This window comes from Linepithema humile, chromosome 3 (genome assembly GCF_040581485.1).
Source record: "Linepithema humile isolate Giens D197 chromosome 3, Lhum_UNIL_v1.0, whole genome shotgun sequence".
NCBI lineage: Eukaryota > Metazoa > Arthropoda > Insecta > Hymenoptera > Formicidae > Linepithema > Linepithema humile.
The window spans coordinates 2,790,808-2,810,629 of NC_090130.1; the positions used below are offsets into that span (position 1 = coordinate 2,790,808).

The following is a 19,822-nucleotide window of genomic DNA, read 5'->3' on the forward strand; positions in this document are numbered from 1 at the left end:
GCCCGAGGGTAATCGACCTCCATCCTCGAGCATCTCTCCGATCTCAGCCGCTAATTAAGACTTTTACTTTTTCCATGGCGAGTCTCTCCTATCTTCCGCAACGTCTCGGGCGGCTGCAGAGTCGCCATGTCGGACGAGAGGACGCCTGGTTACACGGTGCGGCTCGCGAAAGCTCGTCGCCTGAGATTGCGGAGATGAGAGAGAGAGATCAAATCCCAGTGCGGCGGACCTTAATTAGATTCTGACATCGAGTTGGCGACATTCTTTCGACGCGTCTCAGGAAAGTTTGATAAACGCCCGGCGGGCGGAGCGGCGCGTCTTATTGTCGCATTTTCAACCCGCCTCACTGATACAGTAATTAAAGTTAACGCGAAGATTGTCGCAGCTATTTCTTTCGCTGAATCGATATTACTTCCGCTTTATTAACCTCCAGTCTCTTCTTGCCTTTATCTCATTCGTATGGAAATTCAAATATAATAAAAAAATTGTAATCTAGAAACGATAAAAATCGAAGTGTACAAATCGTGTGTAAGAAAATAATTGTTTGTATATATATATATATATATATATATACGTATATCGCATCGCGTACAAAATATTCAATTCAACGTTTTAAACAGTTTTTTAGCAACCTTTAAACCGATCATTTTTACATCTCAGCGTCAGGACGAGGTTTTACGCTAGATATACATAAAAGCGCGCGTGTTGTCGCACGTTGACGCGTAATCATACGTTGGCATGGCAAAGGAAGACCTTAATTAGCACTCATAATTATTCGTAATTAGCACTCGACGCGCGTGGTTCGGGCCACTCTCGACAGTTCTCTCGCCCCTTTCCGGGCGACGGCGGCGGCGGCGGCAGCGGCGGCGGCGGCGGCGGCGGTGGCGGTGGTGACGCCGACGGCGACGGCACTGCTGCTGCTACCGGCAATAAAAAGACAACGTAAACCGCGGACGGAAAATCGCCTCTTTTCATACCTCGTCTTTTCATACCTCGTCTTCCGACTTCAACGGACTCTGTATATAGATATACGTGTATACACGGCACCGCCTTCCTCTCGCTCTTTCTTTTCACTTGCCTCCACTCCCCACCCCTTCGCCGACGAGTCCTTTTTCCACTCTATCTTTCTTTATACCTCCTTAATCCAGGAGTGGGTCCGCGCCGCTCGAACGGGAGCTTTCGCGAGCTTTAACCAGCGCTACTCTGTTTTCGTCCTCGGGCCACACACAGAAGAGATTTATAAACGCGATTCTGAAACGATTGCGGCAGAATGACGTCTTCCAAACCTTTTATTTCTAGATCTTATTATCGTCGTGAAAGAAACTCATAATGTTCTTAATTTTTCACGGCAGCATTTGACTTTGATGCTATTAGCACGGAATCTTCCAACAATTTCTAATTGTACATGACTTAAACAAATGTGTCGACGAAATGAAATAGATAATTCCAATGTCTATTTTTAATCCAGTCCTTTAATTTGTTATTTTACAAAATTTCTGCACGAGGAAAACGGGTCTGCACAGAAATTACGAAGTTCTATTTACTTCTCGCTTTCCGCAATCTCTCTGCGATTTCCGGGAAGTTGAATTTTTCATATCCTATCTATTGGGATCTCTGTCGCCAATATTCGTCAATCTTCCAATAGAAACCGAGGATTATTAATTATTTACTCGGTCAATAATAAAGCTGCGCTCCGTTCCATTTGGCAAATCAATAAATTAACGAGTACTTTTCTCCGCAATATATGCAAACCTACAATACGCGATCTCGAAAAAGGAAAAAGCGCCGGCGAAACGTTTTGTACTTGTTTTCATGATATATCACGGTCTATGTCGATGCTCCTTCTCTAGCCGTGCTAATTTTTTTAATGAAAAAGAAAACCATGCGAAAGGATGATAATGGTGCAGTGCCGTGAAGCCGTTAGATCTTTAATCAGAAGCGTACGGACGTGGGAACGAAAAAAAAACACACACACGATGGCTCGGTCGACACACACTTGTAATAAGTCTACATTTAGCTTGGCCGAGCGTATAGACAATAAGCGGAGGAGATACGCAAATAGCGAATGCATGCGGAGGAATTTCGCGAGGGCAATCTCGCATTTAATTCGATTACCTGCGCGCCGCGCTACTCCTGCGCGGATTAAGTAATTCATACGACGACCCACTTCTCCGTTTTCCATTCTGCGCTTTAATGACCAACGCGAAACGGCGAAACGTATAACATCACGCCCGGCGTGAAAACGCGGAGATCTGCCTTTTGAAATTAATGCGAAAGCGATCCCTATCGCGCGAATTCTCTCACTCCGCCGGCTACGAAATAGCGCACTTGATCTGGTCGTATCAACCCTTTTAAAATTTTACCTCGCTTGGAACTCATTCGTGGTATTTCTGTATTCAGATAACGGGTTGAACAAGAGACGGAAAAAAGTAAAAAGCTAAATAATAATTGTTTTGCGAATTGAGCTGAATGTCTAAAACCGCTTGCACGGAATAATGTCGACCAAAGTTTAAAAGCTAAAATAGAAACTAAGAAGATTAATTATCCAAAAAGAAAACTAAAATAATATTACGAATCATTTTTAATCACCAAAAAAACTAATTAAATTTAAAACAAATACGACAATTATTAAGTAACATATAATTTTCCATCGATAATTTAACGTCATCAAAATAGAAAAATATTACATATTATACGTCTAGTCGCGATCTAAATCTAAAGCGATGTAGAAAATAATTAAAATCAGCTTTTTATCACGAAAAGGTTCTTCTCTGTAGAATACCGTTACGGTAAGCGATGCAGAAGGATCGACAGTAACAGCGGACATTGTTAACGGCTTTACCGCGGCGCGGTTGTGCCTGATGCACGGCATGCCGCAGCGAAATCCATAGACGGCATGCAAATCTCGCTGGTTTCTCAGTCTTAACACTTGGGCAACAAAGACTAAGATATACCACGGTGTGGGCACCGACAACGTTACCGACGTTATGGGAACAAACCCTCATGCTGGTGAGCTATCGTGGCGGTTGGCTGCGTGGTCAGCGGCGGTTGGCGCAACCCTTTCACATTTAGCCCCGGACTCGTTACGCAGCTCAAGGGTTGCGAGCATTGAGTTACAGTTAACTTTAAGTTACCTTGGAACTTCCCCGTCTCGGAACTTCCGGAAAACCACCAAACGGACGCGAGCTACACGTTCTCGGGGAAGGTCCATTTCCCTCATCGTGGCAACCCTGGAGGCGGAAATCCGAAGAGCGAAAGGAAAGCTGATATTCTTTTTTTCCCCTATCGTTTCCAATTTTCTATTCTCGTGCCTGCCGCGATATCTTATTTAAGTCAACATACATCTATTTCGAACAGGTGCAACCTGTTCGAACCTGACCTAACCGTTACGAAACTCGTTGCCAAATTTAGAACAAAACTAAATTTATAATTATCACGAGAATTTATTTTAATATTGTTAACAGGAAGTTGTGATTAAGGATAATCAATTCAATTACATTTTCAACAGTAGATTTAATTAAGAACGAAATAGATAACTAGATGGATTATTGATTCTGGCGGCAACATGTTGTCGCTTGTACATTCTCGCGACACGTTGTACTACACATACAATGCAAATGTAAAAAAAAAAAAAAAAACTGTAATATATCGCAAAATGTTGATCAAAGAGATGCCATATTACATTTCCGGTTAAAAAAACAAAAATATATATAAACTATGGATACTCTTCGCGTAGCAAACCACACGGTTGTATTTTTACCCTGTCGTGGAATGCAACAAAATTTCAGTCTGTTGTTTTTGAACTCACTATATCTACTCACCGGGATCCATTGAAATACCACGCTTAACGCATTGCCATTTCTGCTAACAAATGATGCACAAACGCAATAAAAAGTTGAATTAATAAAATAATAAAAAAACATGGATTTGCGACGCAAACACACAGATGTAAATTAAAAGTAAAAAAAAAAAAAAAACAAGCGTTTTTTCCATTCTCTTAAAATAATTCCTAAATAATCTAATTCGCCGAAAGTCTAATTCGCCGAAAGTCTAATTCGCCGCTGAATGATTAATACTCTAATCGTGAAGCAGCCGCCGCGAGAGAGGTCTTGCGTTTAAAAAGCAATTTCAGCTCGCTCGCCATAAAAATTATTATGCGAGAGGTCGCGTTAGATACGAGGAACAAAACAACCTGCCTGCCCCCGTGCAGGGGCGTCGTGGGAGCAGATAGAGAGAAGGCCGAGGGTTCGCTGTAAAAAGAAAACGAGTTTAGCGTTGGAAGGAGCAACGGGCGGCGTAGATTCTAAAATACGGGAGCTATTAGCCGTAGTTTCCCATGAGCATTACCTTCCCTTATGTGTAAATGATGCAACCCTCCGTGGCGGCTTGCCCGACGTAAGCCTCCCATGTTCAATCTGCACCAGGGATTGAAACCGTTAGGAAAATAACTGCGTAGGAATTATATGAAGATCTGTTTTAGAACGACGCCAAGAGAGGCGAAAGTAGGTAATTCCTCTACATAAAATCGATTTTAATAAAACTCTCAAAGAGGGATCAAACGGAAGTAGAAATACTTTTTTCTCGTAAAAATAGATATAAATGTGAAAATCATGTATTTCACTCTCCTAACGCTGTAATAGTACCATTAACTGAAAGAATTAATTAAAAATTAATTTGCTCTTTTTTAGTTTTCTGTTTTAACAAGATTAAGTTTTCAAATGATAATGAAAACATGAAAGCGGCATTACTATTTTTAATTTCACTTCGTGTTATTACAATTTCGAAACGTTTCAGAGTTTTTTTTAGTTGCAATCCCTGATCTGCAAACATCGCGTATGCAAGCTGCGCTTGCAACTGCACACGTACGCGGTTGTTGCGCACATGTAAGTTATAGTGTTGCAACCTCGGGTGAAAACGCAACAAGCGAGCACACCGCGCGGCACTAAAGGGACAATACGCGAGCAATATGTTTGCCGTTTAAAGGCACGATGCGTACCTCGAAATTTATGCCTCACGAGAGCCTCTGTTGAATTTCGACTTCATTTTAAAGGTCCATGTTTTAAAAGTGTACATTAGGAAACGCAATAAGTCGCATTGTCATTTTTGAAGTTAAACAATAACTTCAGCAAAAACGCACTAAATAACTGACCGTAAATTATGAAAAAAACAAAACATTCGTTAGTTCTTCTGTCGCAGAAGCGACTATACCACGCAACCAGATTATATCGCGTTGCAAAAACTCTCGCGAATGCTGCTCCTGAATAAACATCTAGAGAATATTCAGAATCAATGAATTCTGGGGAGATGGGGAATTAACCCGCCGAATTGTTTCCATCTTTTTGCAATTTTGCGATGCGCGCACCGTAACGAGATAACTAAAACAAAAGCTGGGTTGCCAGACGGAAACGGACCTTCATTTTCCCCATCTCGTATCAGCGCCACCGACGCTACTCCCAACCGACACCACGCTCTTCACTTCATTTCACTGAGCTCTCTTAGCATTCTTCCCATTCTTTTTTTTTTTTTTATTTTTTTTTTTTATTAATTTCTATACCTCTGCTTGGGCAGGCTGTTATCAGTGGACGGCTGCCAAGAGGAGGTGAAATTCGGCGCTTCAAACCCCCGGAGTATATTCGTTATTCTCTCATATTTTTTTTTATTTTTATATTTTTGATGGACACACAAAACGTATCACTCCTGTCTCTTTCACCTGTTATCTTCATGGACAAAATCGTATATGTCATTACAGTTTTCAACCGTTATCGCTGTGCTCAGAAACGCATATCTACATTACACACAGGTTAAATAAAAAAAAAAGCATGGCGTCCGGAAAACGATGAAATTGAATTACCGCGGATACCAGAGAATCAACGTGGACCAACCGCGGAAGCCCTCGACAATAAAACGGAATTCAGAGTCCGAGTTATAGTTCTCCTTCTACCGCCGATGTACAGCTCAATTTTATACGTTTCGATAAAAAAAAAAAAACCAATTGCGAGTCAACCGATTTCTCGTTTTGAATACTCAATGAATGTTGATCTTTAATATAATTTCCGTATTATATTAATATTATATAATTTTATATAATAATTGTTAATATAACAAATTTTGTACCGTGCAATAACTTTTCTCACAATAATCCTTACTTATATGTAATACGTTCGATAATACTTATTTATATCTGCAATTCTGTCATTATTGTGTAACTTACAATTAGTACTATTTAGTAGCATCAGTTTTATTCTTGATAAATTTATAATGACCTAAAAAATCATTTCCGGTATTGACAAGTTCTATATAAGTTTTATATTTCACAAAGTGGAAAAAATATCTTAACAGAAAAGAGTTCTCAAATAGCGCTATCAATAATTTTCCAACTGACATACTTCCGTTAATATTGATGAAATGAGGTAAACGAGAGCTTCTTATAATAAATGTCGATCACTTTGTGTAATCGAGGCCATGAACACCGACAGCTCCGTTTTCATTAAACGAATATAAAATGACATATCGGCAATTTTACTTACAGCAAATCAGCAACAACGAAGGGTATTCTTCTCCGCCATCATTCTTGCCGCTGAGAAAGAGAAACCACTGCCAGGGATCCACTCTGATTCCATATCTGCAACATAAAATTAAAAAAGAAAAATTATTTTTATAATTGACTTCATATAAATAGTTGTTTAATGGATACCTTTTCATAAACGCGAAAGCAATTTGTATAATAATTACAGTAATTTGCATTTGTATAATATTATCATTTATATTAATAACTGCACAGTAGTAACGATAACAAAGGCAATATAATATTAATTCTAACAATACAAATAGTTATACACGATGGAATAAATTACATTAGCATAAATGAAATCGATTATAAATAGCTGAAACATAGAATAGAAAAGTTGGCGTTGAGAGATCTACATATTTATATTCAACAAGATGGAACAAGTACACCTTGTTGCGTTACGAGCAAAACAACATCGAGAAAAAAGGATAAATATAAGAGATAAAAATTGGCACGTTTTCCATTATGATCTTTTCAGTTCTTATCAGTTTTTCATGGCTGGCGTATTAAGCGCAACACGAACCGAGAGGCAAATGCTTCATTATTACAGTCTGTTTCTGGTACAATTTTCTCTACAACTGATAGCTGAGAAAGCAAAAACAAGAGATAAAATAAAGGATGCAGGTACCTTGTTCTTGAACTAAATAATAGCCGTCTCATGACACCATACAAAGGGAAAACTCACACTAAGAGATAAAACGATTTCCTTGGAAAGTCGGCTCGATAGAAATGTAGTGTTTTTTTTATGATTGACTGCGATCTTGATTTGAATCTGTGATTTATTTTGATGGCGTACGTCGGAAAATATTATAAACGATGCCCCCCCCCACCCCCCCAACCAAATCCCGCCGGATTATTTATTGGCAATTTCGTAAAACGGTGCATACGAATCATATATTAATTTCTGCATGTAAATCAAACGGAGTTATGCAGAAACAGAACGCGTCTGATAACCCAATAAATAAATGGAATATGCTAAACTACGATATTCGATTAAGTTATGTTTGTTTGTAACATAAAAAGCTGATTTGATATTGATTACAAAAGCGGTGTGGAATATGTAAAGAGAATTTACATAAATTTCATATTTTTCGCATAGCATATCGACGCAATAAAATCGAAATTATAACGAGTGGAGATAATTTGTGAATAACGTGCGAAACGAAATTACCCTCTCATTTATTCCGAAATATACAAATGTATTTGATGACTTATCGTGTCGCCACAAAAATACATTCTGTCTTATCGTTATATTAGTCCGAGAACATAATTTGCGATGGTATCGATCTAAGCCATCGAGAACATTATTTTCTCGCGAGACACACGAGATAGGTGTACCAACCGAAAAAAAGATGGCGGTGTACACTAATGGCTTTAGGTCGTACGCGCCCACTAACGATGATAAACGAGGCTTATGGATCGAATAATTAAAGTATTCGAAGTGGGCGCGGTTGTGTTACAGAGAGACAATATTTATTGAAATGCGATCACCGACCCAGTTCTCCCCTGCGAGAAGGCAATCAGTCACGTTGACGCAGTTTACGGTAATTGGACAGTAGCATGGAAAAAATATGACTCTCGTTCATAATTAAATGGTGTAACGCGCTATGTGACAGTCGATCGGTGATAATTCACGAAAATGGCTCACGTCACACATGTCAGATACGCAATCAATAATACAAATTCCACCATCGACATCGCAACATTTAGAACAGTCAAAGTTTATGGTCTTACAAACTTTGGACGTACAGTCCGGGAAAAAAATTACTTAATCGTGGATATAAAAATTAATTAATCGATCTATTATATTATTTTATTTTCAAATTAATCTATTAAACTCAAATATTCGAGAATATAGTTAGAATTTCGGATAAATAATACGTCAAAATCAATATAAAGATATTCATTATTACGGAATGGAAGGACTCACCGAAAAAGAAAGCAATCGCTCAATGCTGCCGATGGTTAAACCGATTTGACCTCGATACGCGTATATACACGGTGGACGAGTTTCCTAAAACATTTTTCGAGCACTGGAAAGTTAAAGGGATATCGCACTTATCGAAACTCATCGCTCCGAGGCGTGAGTAGAAACGATATTAAATTTCTTCCCCGACGGGAATAGCCGTCTTGATCCGTGAGCGCCCCGTTAAATCCACGCTCGTTCTTTGCCCGCTGGAGTTCGTTAATACAGCGTCACGATAAAATCCCCAATTTCACGTCGAACGTAGTGAGAGGGGAGTCCGTCGAGGGTGGACTCTCGGTGGAAGGGAGAGCGCGAGAGTCCAGATTGGAAGAGTTATGGCGCCAATATGGGACAAGCCCGAATGGAAATGCGGGCGTGCAAACGATTCGCATTAAATATTAATAAAACCCGCGGAACGAGCGAGTCTTCTTCGCTTCTGCGATTGTAAAGAGCGCGGGAGATGATTCTCCTTTTCCAGAATTAATGGCAGGGCCTGAAGGCTCGTTTCAAATGTCGGATTGGACCGACGAGACGAGATGGATTGTTCTCGAGGAGAGTTCTGGAGCAGCTGTAAGCGCGGCTTGTGATTAATTTATTTTGATATTTATCTAGATAAAATGTACGAAGCAGCACAGTTTATTAACGATTCTTCTAAAGCTCATTGTATAGTATAGCGCCAATTTATTCACTCCGCGTGAACTTCTTTGTGTTTAGATACTTCAAATAAAACACTCTTTATGATTTTATAGGTATAACCAAATATCAATATTATCACTTATACAAGATTTCCATTATATTATTTCATTTTTCTGGAAATTAATTTATTTTGTTAAGTTTCGCTCAATGTACCGAATTACTAGAAAAACGTCAAATAAGTGATATATAATAGACATTAATATAACCGAAAACGGAAAACGTTAAGGACTATCAAATTTCGAGAGACGTTAATACTTCTTTCCGCGCAATAATATCGGACTATAGATCCCGTAATCCGGATGAACGGTGAACGAGTTTTATGTTCTGACACGACGTGCGAGTCTTTGCGAAAATCGCTGGTAAAATAGGACGACGGAAATAGTCGTCGTTGCGACATCCAGGCTAACGTCCGATATCGACGATGACAAATTTTTTTTAATATGTCAGTATAAACGTCTAAAGCTTAAAGACTAAAATTTAACTATATTAGTCTCTGTTCTTAGTATTTCGAGAATTTCATGATTCTATAAAGAATCTAATCTACATACATAAAAATGAAATTAATACGTGTTCGTATACTACGAATTTACATAACATAAAAAGATTCTTTCCTAACAAATCTTTATCGAAAATATATAATACGTTTCTTAAAGATTTAAAGTCTATATCTGTGAAAATACGTATCGAAAATCTATGACAGGAACAAATAAATTGTTCCGCATTTCCTTGTTTGTCGGATCATTTATAACCGCGGCAGAAACAATTTTTCAAATTATTACGCGTTTAAGAATTTCAGTTGCGTCAAAAAGAAATCATGTAACTGTACAAGTAGGTAGAAAATTATTTCGATGAAACCGAGCTAATAGACTACCTGTAGGCTAAACGTGTATCCGTACCTGGGTTGCTTTAAATGCATAAATTATGATTGTGCGTGGCGGACCACCGAAAAAATTGCATAAGCAATCTGCAGATTGATACGAAAGACAAAAGAGAAGAAATACATAATATCAGCCAACCTGTTTTACCCCCGCGGACTTTTATCGATAGCGAGAGAGCCTTTCGTCGAGAGTTCGATTAATTGAGCTCTCGCGCAGCCTTTTTTCACTTCGCAGAGAAGAATCTACCCGCTTTCTTACCGGCGTGTTTTTTTCGCCCCAATCCACCCTCTTCTTTTCCCCACCTTCTCGCCTCGTCGATTAATCTCGATCGCAGTGGAATCGTGCCGACAGCTTCATCCTCGCGATTCCGGCCGCCGCTTGTTCTTGTTCTTCGCGAATCAAGTCTGGAAAGGACTTTTTACCGGTTGAAATGAATCAGTCGAGAACGCAGCGGTATTAAATGGTTACGATTCTTCCGAAGTGCTGAACCGGAAGCGGCGATAAGTTAATTAAACAGTGACGTGATCGCACGCGAAATTATCTGGTCGATTGATTATGTCATATGAAGGCGCGGTCGAATTCTATATTTGTGATATCTATATTATTTGAGAATGTTTTCAATAAATTGTTATCGTTGAAGATTTATCTCTAATTAATTACAAATACGATTTTTTTTTTACCTTTACACTAATAACATAAAAAAGGTTTTAGATTATCAAACATATCAAAATAATATGCCAACTCATATGTTAGCAAAACATAATAACTTAATTTAATTACACGAAATGTGAATTAAATATACAAACACAACAAATTAAAAGATCAATCAAATATTAAAATATCTTTGAACATTCGATATCTCGCAGAAAGATTTCCAGACGATCAAGTGGAATCACTTACAGTCTATGTCTTAAGCCGTCCACAGCTGCGTCTGTTTCAGGCTCGTATGAAGCGTGTCGGGGTTACCTCGAGCAATTACGTCGCAAAAGTTCCCTCGAAAGTTTTTCCGCGCTTAACGAGCGTGATAAATTTCTGTTACGCGCCCCCGGGAGCAGCCGGACGCGAGGCCGAGAGTTTACAACGGCGATAAAAATCTCGTTGAAATTATTCATGGGCAACGCTTACGTCCTTCTCTCGCCCTCGAAAGAAAAAGGTGGCTAACTTACTCCTGCAAGGACGATATTCTACAAGGAAGGAGCGTCGCGCGACTAGCAACGGCGCCAATATGCGTAAGAAAATGATTAGCTCTGGCAACGCAATATTGATTCAAATTATTATTATTGTGTGTGCGAATTATGATTATTCATATAAAGTCTAAATATATACGTACACATTTTACATCTATATAATATTATACATAAAAGTGTGTGAGAAAAATTTTATAACTTTTATTGTTTGAATATCAGAATCGGGCACGGATTCGCGACCATCGCTGCAGACGACGGCTAATTTGATTCGAAAAGGCGAAGAACGGTCAGTTCCGCTCCATCCTGCCATCCATAAATTAATTTCCTATTGCTCACATTCCTTTTTCTTCCTTTCGCCAGCAGTGCATCGCGAAAGTAACGACCACTTCGAGAAGTCAATTGAATAATTCATACTAGAAAGTACATAAATTTCCACGAGTGCTGAGATAAATTAGATTATGATAGTGATAGGCATAGATTATGTCACGTGATATTGCGACCTATATAATAATTTATATCCAATTGAAATTTTAATCGTTTAGTGAGACATTCTATATTACACAATGCATTTCTATTTATAAGAATATACAATTATAAATCGTTAAAATTTAATAACCTTTATCTGACAGATAATATTTTGATTTTCTACAATGTTATATTTCTTTTCTCGCGCGTCTTCTGCCTCATTATTGAATCTTGTCAACTCGCAATATTGAACGTCATGCTCGCGCTGTAAGCAATAGCATTGCCTAATTTCTAAATATATAAAATTTTTTTCATCTGTTTCCGATAAGATACGAGCGAACCAAAACAGATCATGCAATCTTACCAGTTGACAACTTGTCACGATGTCTAACAACCGACAGGCACCAAATAACATCCACTTACACGATCGATCTGTAACCGCTTCTAGAACAGCGAATAATCACGCTATAACAGTTGCAGTTACAAACTCAATTTTGTCAGCTCCCCGGCAATCGATTCTTTTTGTCGTACGCCGTCAATCGCCGCGGCAGCGCATCCATCAAACCGATGGAGACGCTTTTGATCGCCTTTTGTTCCTCTATCGAATTCCTGATGGACGCCACCCCACGCAGAAGCATCCTCTTCCAGTTCTGGTGAACAACTTCCTGATAAAGTTATTACTTGTCAGAACTCTATTTTTTTTTACGATATTATTAGGACCGGCATACTCGACACCATTACCTAGCGCTTAGTTCCCTTTTTTTCCCCGCGTTTTTTATCTTCTCGAAATACAGCCGTCTCGATCCGAATGATCGACGATTTCCGCTAACGTGTCTTTTCGAAAATTGGAAAAACATCCCGCGAGAACCATTCAGAGTTGACGTCTTGTCAATGGCAAGATAATTTTTCGATTTTTTTATTTGTTATACTTTATTCACGTTGACAGACAAAATAAAATTAATTACTGAATCACTTGGATCGTTTGTAAGCTTCGATCAGCGCTTAGTGACAGATCTATTGCGGACTTCGACCCGACGAAATCTCCTGTGTCCGTTAGATAAGAGTATTATTGATAATACGAAATACTCACTTTATGAAATTTTCCAGTAGTAACCGGATACCACCGATCCCCAACAGAAGGAAGCCCCAGTTGACGAATCCCGTGAAGTTGTCGAAGCCGGAGCTCCAGGAAAAAAGACTATCTCTTGGACGATGACATCTGAAAAAAAAATTTAAAAAATTTGAAAAACCTGTTCCCAACTCGTTCGATATTATAGTGATCTCGTCGATAATTTGCTAACGATTCGATGAAATGTGTAAATATGTGCAATAATTATTATGTTTTTCAAAGGTTGAAGCACGAGTAGTGCTTCACGTGTATCTTGTACGTATTCGCATTTTTACGATCCCCTTATGAATAGTGAACTCGTTATTGTACCTACGGAAATTCGATAATAGACCGAGCGCCAAGTCGTCGAAGGGGAAGAAGGTATTAAGGAGAATATTCTCATTCTGGTGCCATACTATAGCGAAATGTTCCTTGTGCGCATGTAGTGTATGAAGAAAGACGTACGAACGTTGTAGGGATGAGAATAGAGCAATAAAGAGGCTTTCATATCGTACGGTTATACATGTTCTTATATCAATTTACGAACTGACGTATAGTTCACACGTGACAACGCGGTAAATGATATGAGTCATTCTCATCGCAATGAAAGATTCTCGTTATATGATGGACGTTCGAGAAAGCGGATTCATCGCGTAGATTACGATTCTTGCGTTTCTCGCGTAAGTCTCGCATAGTAGCTAAACGCACTTTATCGCACGGATAGTAGCAAGATTACTATTGTCCGTGCACGATCCTTTCACGAGTGCCCACCGCAAACATCGCTTTCGCGTCCAGAATATTTCAGAACATCGCAAATTCTGCGCTCCGCGGTATCAAGGTGGGCAGTAATAACAATGCATCCCGGATCCGCGAAGATATGATACATGGAACGCGTGTTTCGCTTTCGGAACATTTATTCTAAATTTTTTCCCGGTATAATGTACACTTCTTTTAGAAACTTCGACGCGCCATTATTAAAAAATAATTGCGCATGCTTGCGTGTTACAGGTAGAAGCGTTGTACGCTGTTACAGGTAGAAGCGTTGTCGCAAATAAAAATATGAAGAAGTAAAAAGCCGAGAAACTTCCTTTTTAAAAATTAAATTTCGCATAAAAGTTTTCGACAAATAAAACAACAATCTTATTGCGCAATTTTTTTAAGCGAGCAACAACTTTAACAAGTGTCTTCTCTTCTCCTGTGCGTTCGATAACTAATTTATTTATTTTTTCACTAACTTTGTACAGCGACGCGACACAGCCGACCGCTATCATGAATCGCAAGCGCACCTTATCGATCGGAGATACGAGAGGCACTCAAATGTTTTGTGCCGCAAGACAAAACCCTTTCGAAAAGTTTATACGATGGCCCTCGTCGTGAGCGAACACCCAACGGGGATTTGATAGACGCGTATCGTAGAAGCCGATTATGGAGACGCATCCGGTGTATAATCCACCCTAGAGACACCAAAGACAAGAGGGTTTTGTGTTACGACCCTCCACCATGCGCCGTAGACACCATTCAGATTTCATGCACGGAGTATTGTTGACGATGCGCACTTGTCAGTCACGCGAGAGAACAGCGCACCATATGGAATCTCCGATATCTAAAGTGCTTATTGGATGTGCATGACGATGCAAAAGGAGCGCGCACTAAAAGGATCTCGAACGATACTATGGCAAGTCGATTACATAGCGAAGAACAAAAGAATAATGATCACATAGGGCGGAACTTGTGCAATGTATTCAAAGTCTCTTGTATCGCAGTTAACATTCTTATCGTAACGTTACTTTTTCACCAAAGCATTCACTGAAAAACACTTTACTCGAGATAAAAATGTTATCTTCTTGAAATTCTCAACACACATTATTGTATCATTAAAACCGAATCGTCAAAGATTAAGTAGTGTGTTTAGAGGAAAGAAAATAAAATTGTAAAAGAGGATTTTTCTAATTCTCAAATCAATTGGAAATGTCTCTTTATTTTTCGACTTTTCCTCACAAGTCCAATTAAGCAATTGCCGATTCATAATTTACTATAATTATTTCTTGCGTTAACAACGATAAACGAAAGTGGCTCTCATATATGAAGTTCGCGAATCACTTGCGCTGTAATATGTCCGCAGGGATACCGAAAGAAAATAAATCTCATATCAAGCGATTCGATTTTGCCGACTTCTCAATTGCTTCTTACTTCGTGACCGTTAGTATTATACTGTCATCGAGATAGATCTCGAGAAGCTTCTATACCACTTTCATGGAAGAACCTCTCGTCTTAAGTATTTACATGAAAGATCCTAGCAGTAACCCGGGCCGTGAGGCGATAAGATATATCCTTGAGGCCGTCACAACGTCTCCTTGGAACTTTGAAGGACCAAAGACTGGCAACCGAAAAGCCATGAAATTGAATTTATATCCTTCAAGATACTACGATTTAACTTTCCAAATCATACAAGTACTTCGAAATATATTGCAATAACGCAAATCCGCGTTTAAAATCTTTTTAAATCTATATGCAAATTATGTTTTCGCTGAAAATGAAGGTCATTCCGGTAAGAGAAATTATTTGTTCAATATCGTGTTTTAATTATTTCACTCCGCAATTATTCGATCTTTTTAGCTGTTACTAATATTATAAATTTCCGTAACGACGAGTTCACAACGATGACGATGCAATTTGTCTGGTGAAGAATTCCGTCGGTTTTGTGTATAAAATGTAACAAGCGAACGTTATATATCGCCCCGTCGTAATTACCCGCAGCCACCCTCAGCAGCGTGGTTTCTGCGTGTATTCAGCAGCATCGTCGCGCGTCACCCCGCTTCCCCGTGCAACGGCACCCCTAATAAACCCTCTCGACCTGCGCGCCGTAACTATTACTCAGAATTTATGGCAGATCGCGATAATTAATAGAGCCGCGATAGAAACGGCGGTTTGCGCACGAGGAGCTATCTCTCGCGCTTCTGGTATTGGACGTGGAGCGAACAGGACGCAGACGTGTCGCTTGGAAATTCCATATGCATGAGAACAACGGACTGCACTGGTTATGTCCAAAGTGTCGCGTCCGGCATCTTCGGGAAACATGAGATACGAGCACACGCGCGATCTTTCGACTTTTGTCGATTTGCGAAACAAGATGAGTCATTAGGCGAGATATCGTCAAAGTAATGCTTCGTCATGCTTTAATTAATATCTTGCTCAAAATACGAACGTACTTTAACTTTACACTTTCAGTTTTATTCATGTATATTACTCTTGGCTCTCTCTTTCTCTCTCTCTCTCTCTCTCTCTCTCTCTCTCTCTCTCTCTCTCTTTTTCTCACCGTTAATGTTAATATTATTACTTTCTAGATTGATGAATTAGGGTCGGCGGTGTCGTCTTGTCAGGTTGTGAAAACGATACTTGAAGCTAGATGCGCGCTATGAGTGCGCCCTCGGATGATTTATCGCGATTGTTGGCGGCACTTTTTAGACGGGGGGAGGGAGGGAGCCCGGGCAGCATCCGCGGGATAAGTTGCAATATCATACTTCAGTCCACTTTCTGAACAAACCACAGCCGTGGAAGAGCAAAAAGGACCGACTAAGTTGTCGTTGCTCTTCCGGGGCCCGGAACTGAGAGACGCGCTCCCCGAGCGCGCGCCACTTTCTTGTCGCCCCGAGGCAAATCGCTTCCGCTTTCTTGCGGTGGACATATTACAGATCGTGGAAAAAGTTCCTCTTAAGCGAAACTTCCGCCAGCGTGACGAGTTTTCGGCACGTAGTCTCGCCGTGCCGCGGCATCCCTTGATCATCGACACCGCGCGCCCGCGCTCGCAACTTCGGCGTCGACTTTTTGCTCGTAATATCCAACGGCGGCCTGTTTTTCGCCGCCAATACGGCGACGAACGTGACTTGGGACAGATTCGCGGATTTAATTGAATTCTGAGTTATGATTGCTGATGTGTGCCCGAACGATGATTTATTTCGCTATTTTCACGTTACTTGTATGACAGCTCTGTTACTTTAAAATGCAAATTGCTAATGCAAATAAATGCAAATAGGTTAAACGATTCATCAGCAAAATTATTTTGCATTGCACTTATCCGTAAAAGTTTTGAATGACATTTCATAAAAAAAAAAGAAAATAAAGTAATTTGTCTCTTATTTCATGAAAAAACTCGGACTATAATCCAAGTTATAATCCAGGTTATTCACACCGAAAAAAGCCGCGAAAGCGGCCGCGATTTTACGTTATTTTTTTCCTCTTTTCCATCAATATGATATACCATAGCATATTATTACTACCCTGCATTATTAAAGCGCAATTGCAAATTGTTGTTGGAAATAAAATTCTCGATTCTTTTTTTTTGACGTTTTTGCTAAAGATTTTAATGGAAACATGGGCTATCGCCATTAAATGTGCAAATTACTTTGAAAGTTTGTGCGCGCCCGAAAATAGCGAGAAAAAAAGCAAACAAGCGAACGCGGGTCGCAGCCGATAAAACTGTGACAATTTTCAAATGAAATTATTTACAGCGCCTGAAACAAAAATCGTGTTTATTCGAAACCCGCGTCCTATTGAAAAATGCAAACACACGCTCGCGGGCAGATTTTAAACAAAATAAAAGGAGCCGCGTGCTAAAAAAAACCTCATCGACATCCTCGCCGTACGCTCTAATTTAGAAATATGACGGTTGTTATTTCTCTACCCGAAAAAAAAATGGACACCTGCGAAGTTGCCGGGGAAAAAATCCTTTCGCAATGCAGACAGAAATGAGACCGAAAAGCAGAGGTGGAGGAGGGAGTGAGGATAATCGACATGTGATGGTCGCGCGCAAAACGAAATAAAGAGAGAAGCGCTTTTTCGCATCGGAAAATGCCCGAAATGCGGGCGATGTTTCCGTATAATTATTCGGGCGTACTGCAACGACCACGAAACATAATTCGATCAGGATAAATTTTCGCGCCGATACGCGGCTGTCCATCATCGGTATTTTCGCTATGCAACCAACGTTTTTCCGGACGATCCTACGTGTGTCATTTCTCGAGTGCACTTTATTGGAAATTACGAATAAAACGATTAATCCTGCACACATACACACAAACGGATAAATTTACAAATATTTCTCTCTACAATAGGAAATCCCGGAGAAATGTTAAATATATACAGATTTTAGATAAATAAGTATTTCGCGAAAATATTACGATTAATTCTCACTTTCTTCGTTTTCATTGAAAAATATTCAGCGTAGCTCGTTAATGCAGTATCGGTTTGACTTAATTGCTTCCTCGTTAAAATTATCGAGATTGATACGCAAACGATGTACCTTGCACCGTATAATAACAATGCATCTGACTGCACATTTATCTGTGTAATAATTATTCAACGTATCACGGATGACTAATGTCCCGTGTTGCACTGAGCCTGCATGAATTATTCCGAGATTTAGGGACTTATATCAAGCGCCTACGTGATTTTCCCGCCGACGTCGTGGAATAATATCGTTGCTCCGAGATTAAAAGAATATTATTCTATCGTTATCGCGAGCGGTTCTAACATGTTCGCGTATAAAGTATCATTTTTCAATTGTACAACAAACTCCGCTGTTTCGTTCGACATTCGCTATGTACTTCTGATATTGCTCATATTTCATCTGTATTTTCTGCTGCGTAATCGACTCAAGACAGGTATACTGAATAAAAACAGCCAAGAGCAAGGAACATTAATTATGTAGACAAATAAATTTTCCACGGAAAAACAATTTACGAAAGAAACTCATTTGCAGATTATATGAAAAATCGGCAAAGTATATCGGCAAAGAAATTTGTAATATCTTGCGATAGCGATCCAATTTCTTTAGATAAAGAAAAAAATGCTTCTATGTAATCGTCGGGTGGGCCGTGCGCTTTGTGAGTCACCCGTTAGAACGGCGCATCTCCGGCGAAAGAAAAAAAAGTGTCGAATCTTTTGTTTCCGGCTCGGTCTAAGAGTCACCCCCGACAAAAGGAAACGCCACTCGTGCCACTCTTCTTTTCCCTCTCCTCTTTCATCCTCGATCCTCCGCAGGGAAACAGTGAGGAGTGGTTGTTCGTGCAAGAGCGGACACAACGAGTCGGAGGGATAAGAAACAGCCGACGCGAAGGGTGAAATGGAAGAATGGGACCTTGTGCCAAGCCGCCGGGACCCTCGCCGGCTGGTATCTTCCTCGCGAATCTTCCCGACATCGGAAGGTCTCGTGAATATTTAAACGATAGACGGATATACATATATTACCCGTGTAATAAGGGAATCCTCCCGCTACAGCATCCAACTGGCGAATCAGGAGGAGGGGAAAAGGGACGGAAAAGATGAACGAAAGAGAATAAGAAGCGGCGCCGGCGGAAGAATATTCTAAATGATTCATGAAGGGAAATTAAACGGCGCTTTAAACAGGTCTTTCTTCCCTCGCTTTCATTCATCTCGACCCTGCGTGCTTCCACTTCCGCATCCCGAACGACCTCCGGGAATCGATTGCCTATCGTCTCCTTCCGCCTGCCTCCCGATTCATTTCTTACTACTGCTCGCTTTGTCTTTACGCTACTCCCCCATGCGTTTGACTTGCTCTTTCTTCATCTGTCTATTTGTCTGTCCATCTATCTATTTGTCTCATTTGCCTACCGTTTCGTTTGTCTTTTATCTTGTTTTCTCTTGTCTCTCTTGACTGTTTTATCGCTTTCCTCTAATGGCCAACCAGTATTGCATTCCGAAAATTCATCAAAATTTTTTCACCTGTCTCGCCAGCTATAAACGGAACTCTCGTAAAACAGACCAGCATTAAAGAAGCTAATTTAAAATCAGTCGTGGTGCGAACATTACATTTTCTTTTACCGTTTTTGCGAGAGCCACGAGACGGCTTCATCTCTGACCCGTAGCTGCGTACAGACTAAATTGCATTTCTTTTGACTCGGCGATTACTAGCCGCACCGTATAATCGTGGTTGCC

The 19,822-nt window shown here is 40.0% G+C and overlaps 1 protein-coding gene across 1 annotated transcript in view; it reads right to left on the bottom strand.

Annotated features, from left to right (window-relative positions):
* The window catches only part of mdy (midway), an 82,991-nt gene that overhangs the window by 56,114 nt on the left and 7,055 nt on the right, over positions 1-19,822 (bottom strand). Inside the window, exons 2-3 of the mRNA XM_012374159.2 lie at positions 12,851-12,979; positions 6,528-6,622 (exon numbers count right to left, since the gene is read on the bottom strand). Coding sequence (XP_012229582.1) covers positions 6,528-6,622; positions 12,851-12,979 — 224 coding nt within the window. The remainder of the gene's footprint in view (positions 1-6,527; positions 6,623-12,850; positions 12,980-19,822) is intronic.